This window comes from Sarcophilus harrisii, chromosome 3 (genome assembly GCF_902635505.1).
Source record: "Sarcophilus harrisii chromosome 3, mSarHar1.11, whole genome shotgun sequence".
NCBI lineage: Eukaryota > Metazoa > Chordata > Mammalia > Dasyuromorphia > Dasyuridae > Sarcophilus > Sarcophilus harrisii.
The window spans coordinates 358,683,100-358,707,461 of record NC_045428.1 but is presented as its reverse complement, the minus strand read 5'-3'; the positions used below and the strand labels follow the sequence as shown (position 1 = coordinate 358,707,461).

At 40.1% G+C, this 24,362-nt stretch overlaps 2 protein-coding genes across 2 annotated transcripts; both read right to left on the bottom strand.

The window, feature by feature from the left end:
* Positions 1-557: 557 nt before the first annotated feature.
* Positions 558-17,022, bottom strand: FOXR1 (forkhead box R1). The gene is made up of 5 exons (XM_031960105.1): positions 16,770-17,022; positions 11,712-11,917; positions 11,046-11,257; positions 1,148-1,389; positions 558-788 (listed from the first exon to the last, which is right to left on the bottom strand). The coding sequence occupies exons 1-5, from the start codon at positions 16,891-16,893 to the stop codon at positions 760-762; spliced, it is 813 nt and encodes a 270-aa protein (XP_031815965.1). The 5' UTR covers positions 16,894-17,022; the 3' UTR covers positions 558-759.
* Positions 17,023-21,139: 4,117 nt separating this feature from the next.
* On the bottom strand, positions 21,140-23,862 carry UPK2 (uroplakin 2). The gene is made up of 5 exons (XM_031957220.1): positions 23,741-23,862; positions 22,664-22,795; positions 22,286-22,424; positions 22,005-22,075; positions 21,140-21,778 (listed from the first exon to the last, which is right to left on the bottom strand). Exons 1-5 carry the CDS (start codon positions 23,796-23,798, stop codon positions 21,642-21,644), a joined length of 537 nt encoding a protein of 178 aa, XP_031813080.1. The 5' UTR covers positions 23,799-23,862; the 3' UTR covers positions 21,140-21,641.
* Positions 23,863-24,362: the final 500 nt, after the last annotated feature.

The window sequence follows — 24,362 nt, the reverse complement described above, 5'->3', positions numbered from 1 at the left end:
CTTTCTATTTCTCTCTCTATTTTTAGCTTAATTTTTCTTGAGGGTCTTTATTTTCATTAAGGTGGGACATCTATGTTTTCTTTCACAACTTGACTTTTATGGAAATGTTTTGCATAATCTCACATATGGTTTTTTAATTGTGGGTGGGGAAAAAGGAGAAAACCTAGAACTCAAAAAATTTAAAAACAAATGTAAAAAAATTGTTTGGAATGTAAATGGGAAAAATATTAAATAAATAAATAGATAAATACTCAAAAAAAAAAAGATGAATCTTCCTGACTCCAGACCTGATGCTCTATCCATTGCTCCACCTAGCTGTCCTCCCCACACCTAGAATGATAAACCTTTGTTGAATTGAAAGCAGGAATTTTTTTCTTATTTTGGTATCTTCCCCAGCAGTGTCTTGTACCTATCAAGTGGTTGATGTTTGTATTTCTTTAATATCTTCCCCCAGATTCTAGCCACTAGGCAAAAAATCAGTAAAAATAAGGCACTTCTCAGGAACAGATATGTCTCCCCCAGCCCTCAGTCCTAACCCCCAATGAGGAGATTCTTCATAAAGAAGTTAATGAATTTAATGAAGGAAAACCAATGGCTATTGGGAAATTGGGCAAAAATACCCAGCCCCCTCCCTCAAGAATACCTCCTCCTCTCAAAGAAGACCACTTGTACAGAGCACCACTTGTAAGTTGATAGAGAATAACAGGCACTGGGGACTTTAAGCATGAATTTTCCTTGCTGTGCCACTTGCCTTGGCAGTCAGAGGTCAAAGAGAATAGACATCATTTCTGTAAAAGACAAAGAATAACAGAGTTGACCAGCAGTCTAGATAGCCCCATGGGAGTGGGAGGTTTAGATCTCTGTCAACTTTCAAAGCTGGGAGAGACCCAAAAGTGTTCATTTTTATGGGAAGGAAACTTAGGCTCCAAATGGTAAAACGGCTTATCTGCTGGGCAGAGTCAAGTCTCCCGGCTTCCTGTCCAATACTCTGCATTCTATCAGGAGCTCAGGCCAAAGCTGGTCCCCTGTGGGCTCTTCATATTCCCTGTCCCTCTTGAAGAGCCTAAGTCAGATGGCTGATCACTTCTCCGTGGTCCTGGCTCAGTTCTTGTCCAGAAGAATCTCCCTCCTCAATCACCTGTCTTACCTGGCTGACTCATGGACTTTTGGATGTTGTGGAACCGGGCAGATGCCAAAGCCCTGGCTTCCTCAGCAAAGCGCCGGTAGCCTTCCTCCGTGAGACGCCACCGGCAGGAGCGAGGGCGACTCATGGTGGTTTCCCTCTCTGGGCTCAGTGGGGCCTTCTCAAAACTGCCCCGAAAGCAGAGGTTGTGGCGAACTGTGTTTTTCCAGCCCTCTGGAGCTGTCTGGAAAAAGGGGAAGTGTTGTCTGCGGGAGGATAAAAGAGATTTAGCTGAACCCAGTGCTCCCTCCAATCTCTCCTAACCTCTAAGGAGCTCAGAAATCCAGCTCTAACCTTTAGCTGTCATAATGTAAAGAGCATGGCCCGGAGACCCGGATTTGAAACCTGTTAAGATCTACTTTTTATGAGCAGTTAGGTAGTACAGTGGATACAATACTGACCTTGGAGTCATATGGACTTGAATTCAGGTCTCAGACACTTGGGCAAGTCACTTAAATCTGATTGCTTCCAGAAAAAAAACAAAAAACAAAAAAAAAACAACAAAAAAAAAAAAACAAACACCCCCTTCCTTTTGTTGAGGGAAGCAGAAATGAGTATGGAATGTTGCATATGCACATAAGTTGAATGTTGATTTTGACTATTTTTCTCCAAATTTCTAATTTCTAATCCAAAACAAAAAGCATTCATAAAAGTTACTTTTTACTTTTTAAAAAAACAAGTGTTTTTAAAAAGAAATCTAAGACTCATTGTATGACCAAAATTGGGCTTCAGTTTATTCATATATAAAATGGGAGTTATATCTGTAATACTACTCACCTTTCCTGTATGTGAGGAAAGTGCTTTGCAAATAAATAGTTCTGGGAGAAACTGCTATCCCACTAAGATTCTTTTGTATTTAATGTTCAGCAGACTATTACATGGATGAGCAAAATGATTCCTTTTTGTAATTGAATAAAAATGTTGGGAAGGGAACATTTATCAAGCTCTTACTATGTACTAAATGTTGGGGATATAAATAAAAATAGAAAGATATTTCCTGCTCTTAAGGCGGTTACATTCTCATGTAATTCTTATATTCTACATTCAAAAGGGAGACAAAAAGTGTGGTGGGGGTAAGGAATGAAAGTTCCATAGGAGAGGAAGCTTCTTTTTGAAGTCTGGAAGCCAAGAACAGGACTAGCAGGGAAAGGATGACCAGTTTGTGACCTGGCCACTGGACTCAGGTGGCTCTGGAGCGGAAAGTGAGTCAGGTGACTTTGCACAACCTCCCTCACTTGAATCCAATTCACTTGCAAGTCATGGCATCGCCTCCCTGCAATCAAGGTCTTCAGGAATGAAGGACAAACAGCAACAACCTCCACAATATAAAGGCTCCAGAATAACTCTCCAGTGAGAGAAAGGGGCAGAGCCTACAAAGGAATATTTTAGGTTGAAAAAGTCACAAGGTGATGGATGCTTAGGATGATTCGAAGCCTCAGGCACCGAGGGAAAATCCAGGATGAATCAGTGGGAGAGGTATGATTTTAAAAATCTAGAAGCAAGGATAGGGTACTTTGTAAAGAAAAACAACTTTCAAAGATTTAAGAACTCTGATCAATCACAATTCCAGAATATTAACGATGTACCAGACTAACCATTTCCTGACAGAGAAGTGATGGACTCAAAATATAACTTGAGACATCATTTTTAACATGGCCAATGAAGAAATTTGTTTTGCTTGATAATACATATTTGTTTCAAGGATTTGGGTTTTTCTTTCTTTTTCCATGGGAGGTTGGAGGGAAGATGAGAAAGAAGGTAGTTTTTAAAATCTTTTAAAGTGAAAGAAAATTCAATAAAAATTTTTAAAAGTTTTTCTTTCCATGTAGTTTAGAAGTTTAGAGTATTTGGTATGAAAATGTCTCTCAAACAATTTTTAAATATGGTATATGAATGTAAAGGAAAATTATTGTGCCATAAGAAATAAAGAGCAGGTAGATTTCAGAAAAGCCTGGGAAGACTTACATGAACTGATGCTGACTAAAGGAAGCAGAACCAGGAGAACATTGTAAACAGTAATAGCAACATTGTATGATGATCAGCTTTCATAGACTTAAATCTTCTCAGCAAGGAAATGATAAAAGACAATTCCAAAAGACCCAAAATGGAAAATACTATCCACATTCAGAGAAAGTACTATAAATTCTGAATTCAGTCAAAGCATATTATTTTCACTTTTTTTCTTTCTTGTGATTTTCCCCTTTTGTTCTGATTCTTTTTTCACAATACTATTGAAATGGAAATTTGTTTAACATGATTATACATACATAACCTGTATAATATTGCTTGCTGTCTTAGGGACAGAAGGGAGAAAAATAGAAATAAAAAATCTTATAAAAGTGAATGTTGAAAATTATCTTTACATGTGACTGGAGAAAATAAAATACTATAATTTTTTAGATCTTCATGCATCAGTATTATTATTGGACAACTGTAAGCACCAGTTTCATCTTAAATGATGCTCTAGTTCCAAAACCAGTATTTGTTGACTACTCAAAAGATAATTTGTGGTTTGTATTTGTAATACAGGGATCAGTTATCTGTTAGTTTGTGGAAAATAGTGAACTTCTGATATATAAAATTCCATTCCCTTGATTATGTTTTTGGAGATGTTTGGTAAGTGCTAAATTTTTGCAACAAATAGAGATATATTGCACATTTCCTTGCAAAATATATATTAACTGAAATCTCCTTAAAGATGTTATTTAGTCATTTAGTAATATCTGACTCTTTGTGAACTCATTTGAATTTTTTTTTTTTTGGCAAAGATACTGAAATGGTTTGCCATTTCCTTTTCCAGCTCATTTTACAGAGGAGGGAACTGATACAAACAGGGTTAAGTGCCTTGCCCAGGGTCACACAGCTAAAAAGTATCTGAGATACAGATTTGAACTCAGGAATATGAATCTTCTAGATTCCAAGCCCAGTCTTCTATCCACTGCTCTACTCTGCTGCCTAGTCTGAAAGAAGACCTTTCTATAATTTCTGGTGCCAGTGCCCTAGTCTTACATTAATATCAGAAACCCCTTCCTTTCCTAAAATGACTCAGTTGATTTACAATTAGTTGGTTGAGTTCATGCAGATATTGCCCATAGAGGGCCTTTTAGATCCCTTCTTAGATCTTAACCATTTCATTTGTTCCATTTTATGGTAAAACCAGTATCTATTATTTGATAGATCTATTGCCATGCCAACTCTTACTATTGCTCTGTGCAAAGGCATTCACTCAGACATATTTCTTTGAAGATTTCATTTTATCTGAGAATATCCATCAATCCTTTTCTTTCTTTTTTGATGAAGAAGTATCAATTATTTGTCTTGGGCATGATGGGCCCTGTATTTCATTAATAATATCATAGAATTAAATGCTATTTTTTTAAACGTTTTCTATCAAGAAGAAGTTTTATCTCAATTGTCAGAAATCTTTCTGCAAAGATCAGTCTATATAATTGTATAGTCTGGTACAATTTTCTCTTTCTATTGAATGGTGAAGAAGTTTAAATAGGTTAGATTCTTGCTAAGATTTCACATTGCAGACTCCAAGGAGGCGGTCAGAGGTGACAGGGAATTCTTGATTGTCTAAATGTGACTTAATAATATATTTTTTTCTTTTTTGAAAACTTCCCTGACCACTTACTATTTCTCCTCAATATCAATTTATATTTGTTCAGGGAACACAAACACTTGAACTTAAAACAAAACAAAACAAAAATTGAAGAAAATTTACCAAAAAAAAAAAAAAAAAAAAATCCTGTGTTACCTTGGCAAACAAATGATAGACTTGCTGTCTATGTTGGCCTTAAGAATCATATAGCTTTGATGGAGTCTGAATATGAACTGAAGCATACTACTTTTCACTTTCTTTCACTCTTCTTTTTTTCTTTTGGTTTGAATTTTCTTCCACAAAATGACTATGTAGAAATGTTTTATGTGATTGTACATGTATAACCTATATAAGATTGCTTACTCTCTCAGGGAGGGAAGAGGGGAAGAAGTGAATTTGAAACTCAAAATTAAAAATAAAAAAGAATGTTAAAATTGTTTTGACATGTAATTGGGAGAAAATAAAGTATTATTTTAAAAAATAAATATGCCTTTAGAGTTAGAAAGGACTTTTTACATCACTGATTTTACAGATGAGGTAACTGAGGCCCTTAACTGATGCTGTTTCTACTAACTTTTCCCATCTGAGATATTGTTCAGTAACTTCATACATTTTTCCTCTGGTTTCCCTTTCCAGTATTGTTTGCACTTTCACCAGTATATCTTGACTTACTGGTCTTGGTGGAGGAGTTAGAAGACTTACTCCTTGTTCCCCATTGCTTCTTCCAGATTCTCCCTGTAACATCATCACTTAATAGTCTTTTTTTTCCTTTTTTTTTTTTTTTTTTTTTTTTAATGAGCGTTACTCGATCCAAATTTGTTCCAACCAAGATTCTGGTAGCTATTATTGGCCAATACTCAGGATATTTTCCTTCCAACTCAGGTTCTATTCTGTTTCCTGCCCTGCTTCTCAAAGGATTTCAACATATATAGACTTCCTATCTTTCTGATTCCTTAATCTACTCATTTCCCATGAAGTACTCCATGTCACCTCAACCACATACAGAGAAGGTCCTATCTTGGTCTCACCATCATATAAAGAGTTCTATGTTCACAAACCCCCCAAATTCCTTCAAAACATCATAATTTTCCCCCTACTTCTCAATTCTTTCCCAGGCCATCATTCCTGTACTGATACTATTTTCTCTCTTCCCTAATTCAACTCTATATTATCCTTTTTCCCATGTCCCACACCCAGAGGTTTGCTGGTAAATGTTTAACAATCAGTTTTGCAGATTAGGGGTAAGGAGAATGTGAAATGTTTACAGATACTTTTAATACTTTCTTAAATCTAGAAAACTACCAAAACAATAAATGAAGCCTGATTTGTAGCGATTGACTAATTTTTGAGATATAAATGCTCACACTGAAAATTTAACTGTCAGCTCTGCCAAGTCTTTAAAGAGTTTCTCCAGCACACTCATTCAGTCAATAAAATTTATTTAATGTCCAGTATATTCCAGGCACTATTCTGGAGATTCAAAAAGAAGCAAGGAGTTCATAGTCTAATGGAGAAACAATATGCAAACAAATATATACAAAGCTATATACAGGATAAATTGGAAATAATATATATTTTTAAATGAATCAATTTGGGTTAGTGACTTTTCCAGAGTCACACAACTAATATGTATTAAGTGTCTGAGACCAGATTTGAATTCAGGTCCTCCTAAACCAGGGCCAGTGCTCTATCCACCGAGCTGTTTAGCTGGTTTCTAAATAGGAAACAATTAACAGAGGGAAGGCATTGGAATTTAGAGGGGTTAGGGAAGGCTTCCTATGACAGATGGGATTTTTAGGGAAAGTAAGTATTTGAAAGAGAGGAAGGAGAGCATGAACAAAGGAGAAAATGCATAAGTGTAGGAGACAGGAAATGGAGTGTCTTAATAATGGAACAGTCAGGACATCACTGGATAGAAGAATATGTATCTGGGAGTAAGATGTAAAAAGACTAGAAAGGTAGGAGCAGGCTAGATTATGAAGGGCTTTGACTGCCAGACAGAGGATTTTGTATTTGTTCTTGGAGGTAGTAGATGCCAGTGGAGTTTATTGAGAAAGGAGGGTGACCCGATCGGACCTGGACTTAGGAAAATCACTTTGGTGCCTGATGGAGAATGGATTGGAGTGGGGAGAGACTTGAGTCAGGCAGACCCACCAGCAGGCTTTGGCACTTATCCAGACATGAGGGATGAGGGTTTGTACCAGTGTCAGGAGAGAAAGGAGCATGTTCTAGACATGTCTCAAAGATGAAAGCGACAGGCTTTGGCAACAGCTTGGATATGGAGATAAGAGATAGTGGGGAATACAGGATTCTCGCTGGTGGTAAGAGACTGGAGAGACTAGCAAGATAATGTTACCTTCCACAGTAATGAGGTGGGAGACTAGGGAGAAAGATAACATGTTAAGTTATAGACATATTAAGTTCAAAATATCTACTGGACATCCAGTTCAAGATGTCTAAAAAGCAGTTGGAAATGTAAGACTGGATAAAGGTCAGGAAAGAAACTGGGACAACAAAGGTAAATTTGAGAATGATCAAAATAGAAATGGTAATTAAATCCATAGGAGCTGATGAGATCCCCATGTGAAATAGTATAGAGGGAATAGAGAAGACCCAGGACAGAGCCTTGAGGAACCCCTATGGTATGAAGGTGTGATCTGGAGGAGGATGCATCAAAGGAAACTGGGAAGGAATGACCATACATAGGAGAACCAAGAGGTGAGTGGAGACCTGGAAAATATCCAAGAGGAGAAAGTGATCAATAGGGTCAGAGGCTGTTAGGAAACGAGAAATGGATTTGGCAACTAAGAGATCACTGGTAATTTTGGAGAGATGAAATTTCATTGGTGAAATAAGAATCACACCTTGGCTCTGCTCAATCTTTAGTTACACTCTATTCATGTGCAATGAATAGACCTAGAGGAAAAGAGAAGTCACAAAACTGATGGAGCTGACTGGATTCACAGCAACAAGGCAAAAATTCTTCCCTAATTTACTGACTCCCTACTCACCATAATGGCTATTCTAAATCTTTTCATCTCTTCTCAAGCCTCTCATGGTACCCTCTTCCCTCTTAGCTGAGAACCTCGATTCATACTTTAAAATAAAAAATAATAAGTTGAAGTCATTTAAGGAAAACTCTCTGTCTTCTCCTCATTCTAACTTCACTCTGTCTCACAGAGAAGTAGATTGCCATTTTCCTTTCCTAGGCAAATCCCTCGGCATGTCCCTTGGATCCCATTCCATCCTGTCTTTTCTATCATCTCCATTCTCACATATTTTCATTTTTTATCGGGCTATTTTCCTGATGACTACAAAAATGTCATTGTTTCCCCCATCATTAAAAAATCTTAAGTTGTATTGATAAAAGGAAAGTCTTCATATATAAAAATATTTATAGTAGCACTTTTTGTGGTACCAAACTACTGGAAACAAAGTAGATATTCATCCAATTGGGAATGGCTAAGCAAATTTCAGTATGTGAATGAAATATTACTAAGCTATAAACAATGACAAATATGATGAATACAGAGAAACATGGAAAGAGTGACATGAACTGATGAAGGATGAAGTAAACAGAGCCAAGAAAACAATATACAAATTAACTACAACAATGTAATTGGAAAGAATAACAACCACAAAATAATCAACAGTGAATGTTGCTAAGTTATAAAGGACAAATATGACTGCAAAGGAGAGATTTGAGAAAACACCCCCTGCTCTACTCATTTGCAAATATGGGAAGTCTATGAGTATGGAACATTGCTTATATTATATTTTCACATTTCAAAAAATGCATTAATAAATTTTGCTAGTTTTTAGCCACTACAAAAAGGGCTGCCACAAACATTCGTGCACATACAGGTTCCTTTCCCTTCTTTATAATCTCTTTGGGATATAATCCCAGTAGTAACACTGCTGGATCAAAGGGTATGCACAGCTTGATAACTTTTTGAGCATAGTTCCAAACTATTCTCCAAAATGGTTGGATTCGTTCACAACTCCAGTTGGAGAATGGTTGAATAAATTGTGGTATATGAAAATTATGGAATATTACTGTTCTGTAAGAAATGACCAACAGGATAATTTCAGAAAGGCCTGGAGAGACTTACATGAACTGATGCTGAGTGAAATGAGCAGGACCAGGAGATCATTATATACTTCAACAACAATACTATATGATGACCAGTTCTGATGGATCAGGCCATCCTCAGCAACGAGATCAACCAAATCATTTCTAATGGAGCAGTAATGAACTGAACTAGCTATGCCCAGAAAAAGAACTCTGGGAGATGACTAAAAACCATTGCATTGAATTCCCAATCCCTATATTTATGCACACCTGCATTTTTGATTTCCTTCACAAGCTAATTGTACAATATTTCAGAGTCTGATTCTTTTTCTACAGCAAAATAACGTTTTGGTCAGGTATACTTATTGTGTATCTAATTTATATTTTAATATATTTAACATCTACTGGTCATCCTGCCATCTAGGGGAGGGGATGGGGGGGGGGTAAGAGGTGAAAGATTGGAACAAGAGGTTTGGCAATTGTTAATGCTGTAAAGTTACCCATGTATATATCCTGTAAATAAAAGGCTATTAAATAAAAAAAAAAATAAAAAAAAATTTTGCTAGTTTTTTTCTCTTCTTTTTCTTTAAAAATATTTGACATAAAAGATGGCTCTCTGGGAGAAGGCAGGAAGATAGAGAAATTAGGAAAAATTTAGGTGAATAAAAAACAAAATATATCACTAAGCATTTATTAAAAAAAAAAGACACTCAGTTAGCCCTACTATCTGCCATTCTGTTTTTCTTTTTTTAAATTTTAATTAATAGTTTTCAATTTTCAAAATACAAGCAAAAATAATTTAACATTCACTCTTGCAAAACTTTTGTGTTCCAAATTTTTCTCCCTCCCTCCCTCCCATTCCCTTCCCTCCTAACTCTCCTCCTTTAGATGGCAAATAATTCAATATAGGTTAAACATGTGCAATTCTAAACATATTCCTACATTTATCATGCACAAGAAAAAATCAAAAAAGGAAAAAAATAGAAAGGGAAAAAAGTAAGCAATCTATTTTTCTTTCCAAAGGCTAAACTCCTTGAGAAAGCTGATACTTGGTAGTCTATTTCCTTTCTTCTAACTCTCTTCTAAACTCTGCAATCTTGGCTTCTGGATCTCATCATGCCACTGAAATTACTCTCTCCAAAGTTACTAGTGATCTCTTAATTGACATTAAAAATAATTAATTGCTCTCAATTGGTCATTAGATTATGGCCTTTTGCCAATCAATATACTTCCTGATTTATGCAGTCTTTTGACACTGTCAATCATATGCTTCTTCTGGATATTTCTCTCTACCTAACATGGAGTACATCCTTAGACCAACTAGTCCCGTCTTGCTTTGTACAATAATAAAGTCTTTTCCTTGAAAAAACCAGGCCAGTGTTCAGGTAATTATTACCTATAAAACCTGCTCTCCCACTGCATTATTAAATATAATATTTTATTTACTATTATTCCATAGAATATATATTAAATATAGAATATATTTAGAATGGTATATATTGCTAATATATATAAATATATATTGCTAAAATATAAAATAGAATATATTTTAGCAATATATACTATTCTAAATATATTCTATATTTAATATATATTCTATGGAATACCTATATTCTAAATATAGTATATATTGCTGAAATATATTATTTGTATATGTTATACATATTCTATGGAATATATATTTCATATGTAAAAATGTACACATATTCTATCCTATATATCCATATACAATTATTTGCATTTTGTTTTCCCAGTAGAATGTTTGCTCCTTGAGAACCAGGGCCATGGGTACCCCAGCACTTAACATAATCCCTGTCATAACATAATCCCAAGTTTAAAAATACTTGTTGACTGACCTTCCCTCAATAAAATCTACTCTCAAAAAAAGGAATTGATGTTCATTCATGGGAGCTATAGCCAATTACTATGACTTAATATGTCCCTGACAATTAAAGGTAAATTGTATTTTAATCTGGAACAAATATTCAATCAAAGAAGTAAATCTCTATGGGGAATTTGAATCATCGCTGGACCTGGTCTCTTTCCAGCATATTATCTAGAAGATAACTTATTCTGTTTATTTCTGATAATGGCAGATGAAGGACAAAAGCTATACATCTTGGACCTCTCCTACATTCTGCTCTCTGTCTCTCCCATCTCCCCTCATCCATACCCTGGGCACATACCGGGTGAAATTGTAGATCTCCTGGACATTGAGTCCTCTAGAAGGGCTGTTTTTCAGTGCTAGGGCGATTAGGTGACAGTAATTAAGGGGAGGTCTGGGCCACCGGGCTCCTGTCTGCGTGCCCACCTGTCGCTGACGCTTTCGAAGGAGTCCTACTTTGTGGGAAGCTGAGAGGGCTGTGGAAGTGTTCTCTTCTTCCTCCTCTTCAGTGAGCTGGGAAAGTATAGGAAGGAGGGGAAAGAGCTAAAACATCTCTCTCTTATACTTCAAATAATATTTGTAGACAACTAGAGTGTGAAGGCAGGCAATGATAAGATTCCTCCTGGAAAATTGGTCCCTCGGGTCAGGTTGGACAATGTCTAATGGGATGAGGGTAGTTAATTATTTCTTATTCCTAATGAGGGCTAAAGTCAGAAATAAGAAACAAGATATTTTTTTAATTCTACCCAATTCTTAAGGGGACAAGAGTACTTCTTTCTAGCCATACCTCTGGTTCACTGGTAGAGTCCTGGAGCTGCTGGCGGGTGGGGTTCTGGGGCTGCTGGCGGGTGGAGGCCTGGGGCTGCTGGGGCTGCTGGCGCTGGCTGGTGGAGGCCTGGGGCTGCTGGCTGGTGGAGGCCTGGGGCTGCTGGCTGGTGGAGGCCTGGGGCTGCTGGCTGGTGGAGGCCTGGGGCTGCTGGCTGGTGGAGGCCTGGGGCTGCTGGCTGGTGGAGGCCTGGGGCTGCTGGCTGTCCTCTAAAAAAAAAGCATTTTCTTCTCTGGTGGCTGGAGGGTTATTGACCAAATCCCGCTGCTTTGAAGTCTGCATTTCAGCTGGAGGACATACTAGGTTGAGATTCACCCACATCCATAAATTAGGTTCCAAGGAAGTATCTGCATAGAATAGAAATTAATAGCCTCTGTCAGACCTTACCTTGCCTTGCACTACCCAACAATGCCATCTCTCTAACTTCCCCTCTGACAAGTTTACGATGGTTTCCAAAGCCCCGATTCTTCCTGAGGGTGTTTGAAAGATCAGTTCATCTAGGCCTAAAGGACTACCAAACTGTACGTATCCTTTGACCAGCAGTCTCTACTGAGTCTATATCTCAAAGAGATCTTAAAGGAGGGAAAGGACCCACATGTACAAAAATGTTTGTGGCAGCTCTTTTTGTAGTGACTAGAAACTGGAAATTGAGTGGATGCCCATCAGTTGGAGACTGGCTGAATAAATTGTGGTACATGTATGTCATGGAATATTATTGTTCTATAAGAAACGATCAAGAGGATGATTTCAGAAAAGCCTGGAGAGACTTACATGAACTGGTGCTAATGTCAAACTGAGACCTGTTGAAGACCTTACCTTAAAAAGCCCAAGGTCTCCTACTGCATCTAGGATCATCTCCAGTCATCCTGATCTCTATCTGGCACTAAACCCAGATGGCTCTGGAGGAGAAAGTGAGGCAGGTGACTTTGCCCAGCCCTCCCTCACTTCAATGCAATTCACTTGCAAGTCGTGACATCACCTCTTGGAGATCATAGTGAAGTGAGCAGAACCAGGAGAACATTGTACACAGCAACAATATTATGTGATGAACTCTGATGGACTTGGCTCTTTCTACACTGAGGTGATTTAAGGCAATTCCAATACACTTATGATGGAAAGAGCCATCCTCATCCAGAGAAAGAACTGTGGAGACTGAATGTGGGTCAAAGGATACTATTTTCACCTTTTTGTTGTTGTTTATTTTCTCTCATTTTTCCTCCTTTCATTCTGATTTTTCTTGCACAGCACGATAAATGTGAGAAAATATTTAGATGAATTGCACGTGTTTAACCCATGTTGGATTACTTGCTGTCTAGGAGAAGAAGAGATGGGAGGGAGAGGGGAAAATTGGAATACAAGGTTTTGCAAAGGTGATACTGAAAACTATCTTCATGTATTTTGCAAGGCAACTGGGGTTGTGACTTACCCAGGGTCACACAACTAAAGTATGTGAAGTCAAATGTGAACTCAGGTCTTCCAGACTTCAGGACTAGTACTCTCTATCTGCCGTACCATTTAACTGCCCTCTCTTATCTGTTTTGAAAAATAAAAAGCTATTATTTTAAAAAATTAAGAAAGAAAATACCACATGCTTTGATCCATATTCAGTCTCCATAGTTCTCTCTCTGGATGCAGATGGCATTTTCCATCCCAAGTCTATTGGAATTGCCTTGAATTACACATTGTTGACAAGAGCCAAGTCCACCACAATTGATCATCACATATTCTTGTTGCTGTGTGCAATGTTCTGTTGTTTCTGCTTACTCATTCAGCATCAGTTCATTTAGGTCTTTCTAGGCGTTTCTGAAATCAGTCTGCTCATCATTTCTTGTAAAATAATACTATTCATTACATGCATATACCATAATTTATTCAGCCATCTATTCAATTTCCACTTCTTTGTCACTACAAAAAGGGCTTGCTGGATATTGGGCTTTTGTTTTGTTTTGTTTTGTTTTTTCTGATGGGGCAGGAGCTAGAGAGGGAAGTAACTGAAAAGTAGGTGAAAGGGCAGGACAAAGGGGTATGTGAGAAAGGGAACATTGGCATAAAGACCCCACTTTTTAAAGGGCAGCTCAAATGCCATTTCCTCCATGAAGGCTTTTTGGATCTGCTATCTCCTCCTAGATATCTCTCCCTGTCTCTCTTTCTGTCTGTCTTTCACATACACACACATCTCCCACTCAGACTCTTCTCTAATAAATTTAACTTGTAATACTGTGTTATTAAAGTTATCTGTGTTTGTGTCTTATTGTATCTTCCCTTTCATCCTCAGTCTATAAATAGGTATGCACCGTATTTTATTTAAATCATGTTTTCATTGCCTTACAGTTATGCTTAAACCCTCCCCTCCAAAAAAAAAAAATACACACTAAAAATGATTCTGAGCCTTAGACTGCCCAGGTTGCAGCTCCCTCGTTGGCCACGCTCCCTACTCCCTCATGCTTGCTCACATCTGCTCCATCTCTAGTATATACCTAGCCCCCATTACCTTACCTTTACCATTATGTCCTCTGGAACCCCATCTCTAGTGTTAATATTGATGTTATTTGATATATATGACTCTTTATGATTCCATAGACATAGCACATCAATACTGTCCATGGGGTTTTCTGGGCAAGAATCCTGAAGTAGTTTGCCATTTCTTTCTCCAGTGGATTAAGGCAAACATTGAAAGTATCTTGCCTGGGAAGTGGGGGAGTGTCTGAAATTGGAATTGAACTCAGGTCTTTCAGATTCTAGACCCAGCATTCCATCCTACCACATAGTTGCCTCCTTTATTAGAATTAACCATTGTTAATAATTAACTTTCCTTCCAAAGAAATCCCAATAAACTTTGGATAAAAAATGCCATCTGCGTCCAGAAAAATAACTATGAGATTGAATGTAAATCAGTATATGCCATGCTCACTTCTTTTTTCTACTTTTTTCCTCTCCTGTGGTTTTTTCTTTTTATTCTGATTTTTCTCTTCCAACATGATTCATAAAGAAATATATATTAAGAATGTAAACTGTTTGCATTTTTGTTTTCCTTCCCAGGTTATTTTTACCTTCTGAATCCAATTCTCCCTGTGCAACAAGAGAACTGTCTGGTTCTGCACACATATATTGTATCTAGGATATACTGTGACATATTTAACCTATGTAGGACTGCTTGTCATCTGGGGGAGGGGGTGGAAAAGTCGGAACAGAAGTGAGTGCAAGGGATAATGTAAAAAATTACCCAGGCATGGGTTCTGTCAATAAAAAGTTATACTTAAAAAAAGAAAGAAAAAAAGAAATATGTGTTAAATAAATAAACTAGGGAAGAAAATTAATTAACTTTCCTTCCTATTAGTTCTGTACTATCTTTTCTGAAAATCACTTTGTATATATTAGATATTAATTTTTTTGAGTGCATATTATTTCTCAGCAGTAGAATATGTCTCTTTGAGGGCAGAGACAGTTTTATTTTTGCTTTTGCATCCCAAGGGCCTAACACATAGTAGTTATTTATTAAATTCTTATGAACTGAGTTGCCTGCCTAGCTGTCTATGGCTTTCTTCACGCAGGAGTCCTCAAAATACGGCCTGCAGGCCAGATGCGGCAGCTGAGGACATTTATTCCCCTCACCCAGGGCTATGAAATTTCTTTATTTAAAGATCCACAAAACAGTTGTTTTTACTATAATCCGGCCCTCCAACAGTCTGAGGGACAGTGAACTGGCCCCCTACTTAAAAAGTTGAGGACCCCTACAAGAGTAACGTTTTGGTGCTCCGAATGCTATCCCAGAGGACCAAGACCAAGATTTACTTGTCCTGGCCAAAAGTAGTTTGGTCTGCAGTGAATAATTGGATGATTTTAGCTTTTCTTTTCTCCAAGTATGACCCAGGGTTTATATTCTTCAGCTTCATCTTTATTATTCCAAGCAAGGTTGCACCTCTATCTACCCACCTTTATACCAGTCTCAAGTTTATCTTGAACACCTGTTGTATGCTAAGCATTAACCTGGTCCTTGAGTTTTTTTTTTTTTTAATTAAAAATAATTGTTTTACTATAATTTCTTGTGGAACCCATGTATTTTTATTTTATGCATTTAAAAACATTTTTTATAAGTTTCATCAGAGTGCCCAAGGGATTATAACATAAAAAGGATTAAGAACCCTTGATTGAGAGCTTTTCAGGTCTCTTTCTTTCAGCTAATTACAATCAAGAGAGACAAGGGATCAGACCCACCTGAGAAATACAGATATTCCAGTGCTAAGCGGCAAAGTACAAAAACTAAGAGCTGTAAGGAGATCAGGAATGGGGCCTAATAACCTAGAGATGTAATAATCAATCTAGAAGCATTTATTATGTACCAGGCACTGTGCTAGGTGCAGAGGATAGTGAAAATAGCACCGAAAAGGACTGGGTTTGAATCTCATCTCCAATACTTATTAGGATCTTACAAGTTACTTTAGCTTTTTCACCGAAAAAAAGAGAATAATACTTATAAAACCCACATCACTGTGTTTTTGTGAGGATCAAATGAAGTACTACATGCAAACCTTAATCTAAATCATTCTATAAAAGTCAGCTATTATGATTATTGCTACTTCTCAGACTAGAAGGGATTTGAAATCTATGGAGGATGGGATTGGGGGAAAAGGTTCAACTGGTTGACCTATAAGTTCTTTTCCAACTGATTGTGTCTCTGGGGTCATAAGGGGTATTGAATTCTATAAAGAAACCTTGCCTGCTCTCAGTAAGAAGAAGGCAGAATACTGGAGGTGAAACGGATTGTAGATTTAGTTAATTCACCCAATTCATTTTACAGAAGAGTTAGTTAACCCAGACATAGTAAAGCTGGATATGGCTCCTTACAGTTGGAGGGAATACCAACCACAAGCTATATATCAGGCAACGAGAAGGATACAAGGGTGATACAGTCAGTCTCAGCTCTCACCAGGCTTAATAGTCACACATAACTATTCACATACATGTCTGCCTCACTCTCTAGTCCTGTTTGTTTGAGATTACACAGCTAGTTAGTGGTGGAACCAGAAAATAAAGCCAGGCTTCCTGATACTCAGGGAAGGCTATGAAGGTCCAAAAAAGAAGGAAAGTCCTGAGTCAAGGGGAAATTTAAGTCCTTTCACCCCTTCTTTCTTATGTAATCTCACTTTCCCTTAGCCCTATTCTATCTCCCTTCACTCAATGGCTAGATTACTCACTCACCCCTGGGTAGCTGGTCAGTGGTGGTTGCTAATTTCAACTCTTCATTCATTTTCCAGTCCAGCAGACCTGGGATCTTTCCATGGAGGCTCTCCCAGAATTCACGATTCTGGATGTTTGGATTCATTTTGGGAAGTATGAGGAGAGAAACATACTCCAAGGACAGAAATCTCCTTTGGCTTTTGCCCTGAGCTCCACACAGGTGGAGGGGTCAAAGCCTTTAACTCCTCAGTATTTCTGAGTGTGATTCAATCAATCCCTCCCTCTCTCTTAATCCTAGTTGGCCCTTCCCTAGTTTCTATTTGTGTGGTGTAGAAGCCCTGGAAACTTAGAGAATCCTGAGGCTATCTGGAAGGGAGGATCAATTAGTAAAGAAGCTTTTATTAAACTCTTACTATGTACTATACTGGGCTGAGGGGATAAAAAAATCAATCAAATCAATCAACTAACATTAAGTGCCTATTGTGTGTCAGGCATTATGCCTAGAGAATGAAACATTCCCTGCTCTCATGAACCTTACATTTTAATGGGGCAATACACAAATATATGTATATATAAAAATATATAAAATAAATAGAAATAAATATAAGATATTTAAGCATATAGTTAGGGAGGAAAGACTACAAATTGGGTCAGGGAAAGTTATTAGCCAGCCTTGTATACTTTGGGGAAATTTGCCAATCCTATACTTATGTCTCTCAATAAGGTATTTTCCTCAAAGATTACAAAACTGAGGTCTACAAGTGAAGCAATAAATAATACCTTACCTCATGCCCACCAGTCACCATTCTGGAACTCACACACCCCAAAGGGAGAGCATTTCCAACATATACCTTTATGTTTTCCTGAGACTGAGTTTTCCCCATATAAAGGAAAAGCTGAAAGAATTTTAAGAAGCTATTGTGACATTTGGAGGACCATAGCACCCTACTCCCTTTGACAATCCAGAGGTATAAAGAATATTCTCTAAAGGATCTCTTTTGGACACATCGATTTTAGGTATTGTCCTTCTCCCTTTTTTTCTTTCTAGTTTGGATACTACATTATCACATAATTGCTCATTTGGAGAAGTCTTTACTAAGGGAGAGGAGAAGCAGATTACTTGCTCTAATTTCAAAATCCCAGGGAATACCCATGAGGAACCTTCCTTTTAGTTACTGCAGTGAGTAACCCTAAATTACAGGACCTGAGAAGAGGGAAAATGCTTTTTGGTAAATATGCTTGCTTTTACGGAAGGGAGACCAATAAGGGCAGATAAGCAAAGCATCTTTGAAAGGCACTGGTTGATCTCATTATAGACTTTGTTTTTTTAAAAGAGAAGCCAAGCATAATAGAGATGAGTAATTTCATACTTAAGCTTCTTTTTCAATACCATTATGTATATGCAAATATAGCCAGTCGATAAGTATTTATTAAATACCTACTATATGCTAGGTACTATGCTAAGGGCTAGTCATAAAAAGAGGCAAAAGGAGGCATTTCCCCCAGGAGCTCCCAATCTAAAATGGAGACAATATGTAAATATATCCGTACAAGCAAGCACTATACAAAATAAATAGGAAATAATAGAGGGAAAGTATTTGAATTAAGAGAAAGTTCACCATAGAAGAGGGGATTTTAATTGGGACTAAAAGAAAGCCTAAGAAGCCAGCAGAGGGAGAGAAAGAAGAGTGTTCCAGGATTGGGGAAAGACAAAGAAAATGTCCCAAATTAAGAGATGGGTCAAAGGTGAAGTGTCAATCAAAAAATGAAAAAATAGGAGGGGGCTAAATTATAAAGGACTTTGAACACCAAACAAAGGATTTTTTATTTGATCCTGGACCTGAGAGAGAACCACTGATGTTTATTGAGTTGGGAGGAGGTGATGTGCTTAGACCTGGGCTTTAGAAAAATCACTTTAGGGACTGAATGGGAAAATGGATTAGAGTAGATTTAAGGCAGACACACCCACCAGCAGGGATGAGGGCTTGGACTAGGAGATGTCAGTATATATTTTTTGATTTTCTCTTTTTTTTTTTATAATAATAGCTTTTTATTTTTTGAAATAGATGCAAAGATAGTTTTCAACATTCACCCTTGCAAAACTTTGCATACCATATTTTTCTCCCTCCCTCTCCTAGATAACAAGAAATCCAATATAGGTTAAACATGTGTAATTCTTCTAAACATTTCCACCATTATCATGCTGCACAAGAAAAATCAGATCAAAAGAGAAAAAAACAAGCAAGAAACAAAGGTGAAAACATTATGTTGTGATCCACATTTAGTTCCCACCTCTTCTCTCTGGATGCAGCTGACTCTATCACAAGTCTAGTGGAATTGACCTGAAGCATCTTAAGAGCCAAGTCCATCACAGTTGATCATCCCATAATCTTGTTTCTGTGTATTATATTCTCTTGGTTCTGCTCACTTCACTCAGCATCATTCATGCAAGTCTCTCCAGACCTCTCTGAAATCATCCTGCTGGTCGTGAGAGGGTGACATATTAGAGAGATGTGGTAGAAGTGAAATTGGTAGGCTGTGACAGCATCTTGAATATGGGTGATGAGAGATAGTGAGGAATCAGGATGATTCCTGGGTGGGAGCCTGAGAGACTAAGAGGATGATGTGATGTACAGGAATAGAGAATTAAGTAGGTGGGGAAGGACTGGGGAGAAAGATATTAAATTAAGTTTTAGATGTATTGACTTTAAGATAACAAAGACCTATTTATTCTATTTGGTGTTTAGAGGTCCTATAATAACGACCACTTTGTCTTATGTTGACATTACCTTGTTAGGGTACTTTCATTCATCCAAGCATTTGTTAAAGCCCCTACAATATTCTGATTCCTTTGATACTTACTCTGCTCTCATGGTGTGAAGTCCTCAGCCTGTGCAAACTCTAGTAGGTTCTACTGAGCTGGAAAGACTCCTGCTTTAGGCAAGTGATAATGTTTTCATCAATCTGAGAATCAGCCTAATGGTTTTAGCAGAGAGTTGACTGGCCAAGAGGTAACATATTTTTGTGTCCACAGCAGCTTAGGAAGACAACCTTTTAGGGCTTGGAATTGGTTGGTGGAGTATCCACATTGATTTAGTTTACAAAGAACTTTGTGGAACATGTTTCTCATTTGGAAATGAAAGCAGGTAATTTGTCAAAGGATAATCAATCAATGGAGCCACTAAGTGGATATAGCAATGGACTTAAAATCAGGAAGACCTGAGTTCAAATTCAGCCTCAGACCCTAAGTCACTTAACTCTGTTTGTCTCAGTTTCCCCATCTGTAAAATGAGCTGAATAAGGAAATCTTTGACAAGAAAATCCCAAATGAGGTCACAAAAAGTCAGATACAAGTGGAATAACTCTACAACAAAATTAAGTAAGCAAGAAAATATTTATTACCTGCTATATTCCTGGTACTATGCTGTCTGATGGGGATGCTATCTGATGGGGATATAAAGAAAAGTCACTCCATCTGTGTCCTTATGGAGCATAAGGATAGACAACACATCTACACAATATTTACAAAACTCGTGTAAAGCAGATTTGAAAAGGAACCTTGTAAGAAAAGGCACTGGCAGCCAAGAAAAGGCCTTGTGGAGTTGTTGAGATGAGTCTTAAAGGAAAATTAGGATTCCAGGAGGCAGAAGGAGGTCAGTGGGGAGAGTATTTCATGAAAAGCTGGAGCATAGCATCTGGATTCCCTGAAACTTGGTTCAAACTCTTTCTACTGAGCCTAGGAAGCTGTCTGCACTTGGGTGGGTGGGAGGGAACAAACCAAAATCAAAACTAATCCTTTTGGTTCTTCAGATTTGGGACTATCAGGCCTGAGGGAATAAAGGTGTGTATTTGTGTGTGGAGGGGAGGAAGAGAGAGACTGGGGCTAAGACAAAGGTACCAGATAATGTCTTCTGAGGACTTCTAGTCATCCTTGTTCAAATAGACGGGCTTCTTAAGGAAAAGTTTTCAATGTCACTATCTACTACTGTCGTCTACCCTAAAGGTGCTGATTCTTCAATGTGAAGTTAAATCTTACTTCTGTAGCAGATTGACCCTGGGATCTTAAACCTAAAGCTGGAAAGGACCTCTAGTTCAATTGTATCAAATTCAAACAGAAATAGCTAAACCTATATGAGGTCCATCTGTGACTTAGAAAATCACAAATGAACATTATGTTATATCGTGTTTTTACTTAATTTCTTAAACATTTCTCAATTGTAATCCGGATTCAGTTATACCCCAGAATTTGGGGGGCTGTGAGGGGGAGGAAGAGAGAGGAAGGGGGGAAGAGGGTCTCATCTCAGCACTGAGTAGGAAAAACTTTTGCTGGTTTTAATATTTTGCATTTAAGTAAGAGGGAGCACAAAAACGAGGCTCAGGAGCCAGAGGGAACATCCACACTTTATTGCAGGGAATAGGCTGAGGGGACGGTGGACAGGTGGCCCAGATCTGGGAAGGGATTTGGGGGGAGGGAGGCTGGGAGCAAGTAGGGTTTAGGGAGGAGTAAGAGACCTCATTTCTTTTACAATTCTCAGATTCTATTGGAAGATTGGGGTAGGTAGGGGAAGGATGTCTGGACAGGGTGGGGGATTTGGCAGTTTGTAAACTCCTCAGAGTTTATCTAAACTTTCTATCACCTCCACCCTTTAGTTCCGGGCTTGGCTCGCTTTTGACCTTAAAGAGTGAGAGACCAATTGAAAGGAGGATGGGGGGGAGGGAGGGAAGACCACGTGAAGGGATGAGGTGAATGGAGGGCCAAGTGCTTGGGGAATGAGGAAGGTTGGAGGCTGGCCGGTTGGGGGGAGGGGGTACCCTGGGAGAGGACCCCCAAAGCCCCGGAGAGGAAGCCCGCTCCATCTCTGTCTCCGGGAGGGACCGGTCTCACTCGGGGCCTCATTTCCGGGCTCCGAGGGCCAGAGCAACTATGAAGCCCACGACCAGCAGGAACATGGCCACAGAGAGCAGCACTGTAATGACTATCATGCCCCCGGTGCGTGCCATGCCCAGCCCCAGAGTCTCCACTTTTCTTCCTGTCAGGTCAAATGAGAATGTATGTAAACTGTTGCAAAGCTGAACTCGATAACTATCCCTTTGTGGAATGATGAGAGATTTGGAGGCTGAAGGGAGGAGGGGAAGGGGGCCCGAGGGATTCCCCAGCCTGGAGCTCTCTGCCTGGTCCCAAGGCCGTAGGTGGGGGGGGGGGGGGGGGGGGGGGGGGGGGGGGGGGGGGGGGGGGGGGGGGGGGGGGCTACTCACGGGGCAGGGTGGCCATCTGGACTCTGTTACTGGATTCTACTGCATTCCCTTTCACCACGGAGTAGGAGACGCTTGGAAGAAAAGGGAGTTGTGGGAGGAGAGGTACACAGATCTGTGCCTCTTCCAAGCCCAGGCTCTGCCTGCCCCTTCTAACAGGGCCCTCCTCCCTGCAGAGCTTGCCCCCTCCCCTGGCCCCCTTCCTTCAGAAACACAGCACTCCGCCTTCTGCCCTGTCCTTTCCCCTGCCGGGGCTTGGTTCGCCCAGGTAGAGAGAGACCTACTAGTAGCTGGTGCCAGGTACCAGGTTGGTGACTTGGTAGGCATCCAGTCGGGTGACGGTGAAGCTGCCGCCGCTGTACACCACATTCACCAGGTCCCGCTGGCCGCGGCAGGGGGGCACCATGAAGTTATGTGTCAGCCCTGGGCAGGAAGAAGGGACAAAAGGGGTGGGACCGAGTCCGGAGACTGGAGTGAGGAGGGCTGGGGGCAAGATGTACCTGGGGAAAGGATTGGAACAAAGGGAAGGAGGTACTCAGGGCCAGGGTGACAGGAAAGGCCCTGGGGGTAAGGATATTCCGGGGAAGGAAGTATCCACTAGGAGGACTAGGAAAGGGCCTGGGGGTCAGGATGGGGTATTCAGGGGAAGGAGGTATCCACACCTGTGCTTTCATTTGTTCTTCTTACAGTCAGGGTGGCTTTGCCCCCGGTGAGGTGGCAGGGAGGTAAGGCAACTAAAAAGCTCTCTGCCAGGGCCGGGGACAGCAAGCCAGAGATGCTGGAGATGTTGAATTCTGTAGGAAAGCAAAGGAGAGAAAGCCGGATGGAGAAACTGAGACCTTTCTAACTTTATTAGGCAGCCCAGGCTTGGACTTCAAACCTCCTTTACGGCATCCAGAAAAAGAACTAAGGAGACTGAATGTAAATCAGCCCCCGCTATATTTACTTCTTTTTTTCTCTCTCTCCCATGGTTTTTCCCCTTTTGTTCTGATTTTTTCTCCCAACATAGTTCATAAAGCAATGTGTATTAGAAATAGTAGAAATTGGGGCAGCTAGGTGGTGCAATGGATAGAGCACCAGCCCTAAAGTCAGGAGTTCAAATCTGCCCTAAGACACTTAACACGTCTTGGCTGTGTGACCCTGGGCAAGTCACTGAACCCCAATTGCCTCAGCAAAAAACCAAAACCAACCAACCCAAACAAAAAAACCTAGAAATTTACTGGAAAAAAATTTACTAGAAAATTTATTAGAAAAAAAATGAAGCTTGAATCACCTGAAAAAACAAAAATTTAAAAACCCCTAACCTCCTTTACTATACTTAAGAGGAATGGGGGGTCTGGCTTCTGTCCCTGGCATCCTGTCATGCAGCTTTGGGTGGCAGAGCCCGGCCAATGCCCGCCTGACCACCAGATGGCAGGCTCGGGCCACTCTGCCAGGGTGTTCAGACTGAGAAGGCACAGCGGGTATTGGGATAACACTTGTTATCCAGGAGATGAGGTCTAGAACAGAATTCTGGACCTGCCAGCTTCTCCCATCCTCCCCTTCTAGGGTGAAGAGCACTCTCGGGTGCTCACTGTTCTGGGACAAGCACCCTCCTCCCTTCTCTCCGCCTGGGCCCCCCAGGGCCGGCAGAACTTTCGAGCCTCCCTGGAGACCCCCAGCCCTCCCCCGAGGGGGAATCATCTCCCTCAGCCAGCCTAGCAGCCCCACTCCTACCCCTGCCACCCTCCCACCAGGACCTGCAGCCCCCAGATCCAGCAGCACCAGTAGAAGCAGGGTGGGCGTCAGAAATGCCATGGTGGGTGAAGTCCGTGCTGGCTTTGTCCCCGAGGCCTGTGCAGGCCGGGCCCTGGGGTGGCTGATTTTGTCTGGGTGATGGGAGGGGCTGCGGGGGAATCCTGCCCAACCTGCCCCCCTTGCCCCAGAGTCTGCAGGGCCCCCGGGACTGGTTTTTCAGGAACAGGAGCAGGCCCTGAGGTCCTGGGCAGACTGAGGCTGGGTGCGACTCCTCAGGCTTCTGGTAATGATTTACCAAGTCTGGGGTTGGAAGGAACCTCCATTCCTTTCTCTGGCCCTCCAGCCTCCAGAGCACTCTGTGGATGACCCTCCCCTTCTCCTTGGGCTCTCTCAGCCTGGGGCTGGGGGACAGCTAAGCAGCTGCGGGGAATAGTGGGCTCAGGGCCTTTCTAGCCACTGCTCAGATCACTTTGCCTGACTCAGTTTCCTCATCTGTAAAAGTGTAAGACCATTGATTCCCAGGGTTGTGAATCTCGAAGCTCTCTGTAGGAGCCAGCTATTATTGTTATCCAGGCTGGTGTGAGACGAAATGACAGATTCCTGAAGGATCCTGTTCTTTTCCTT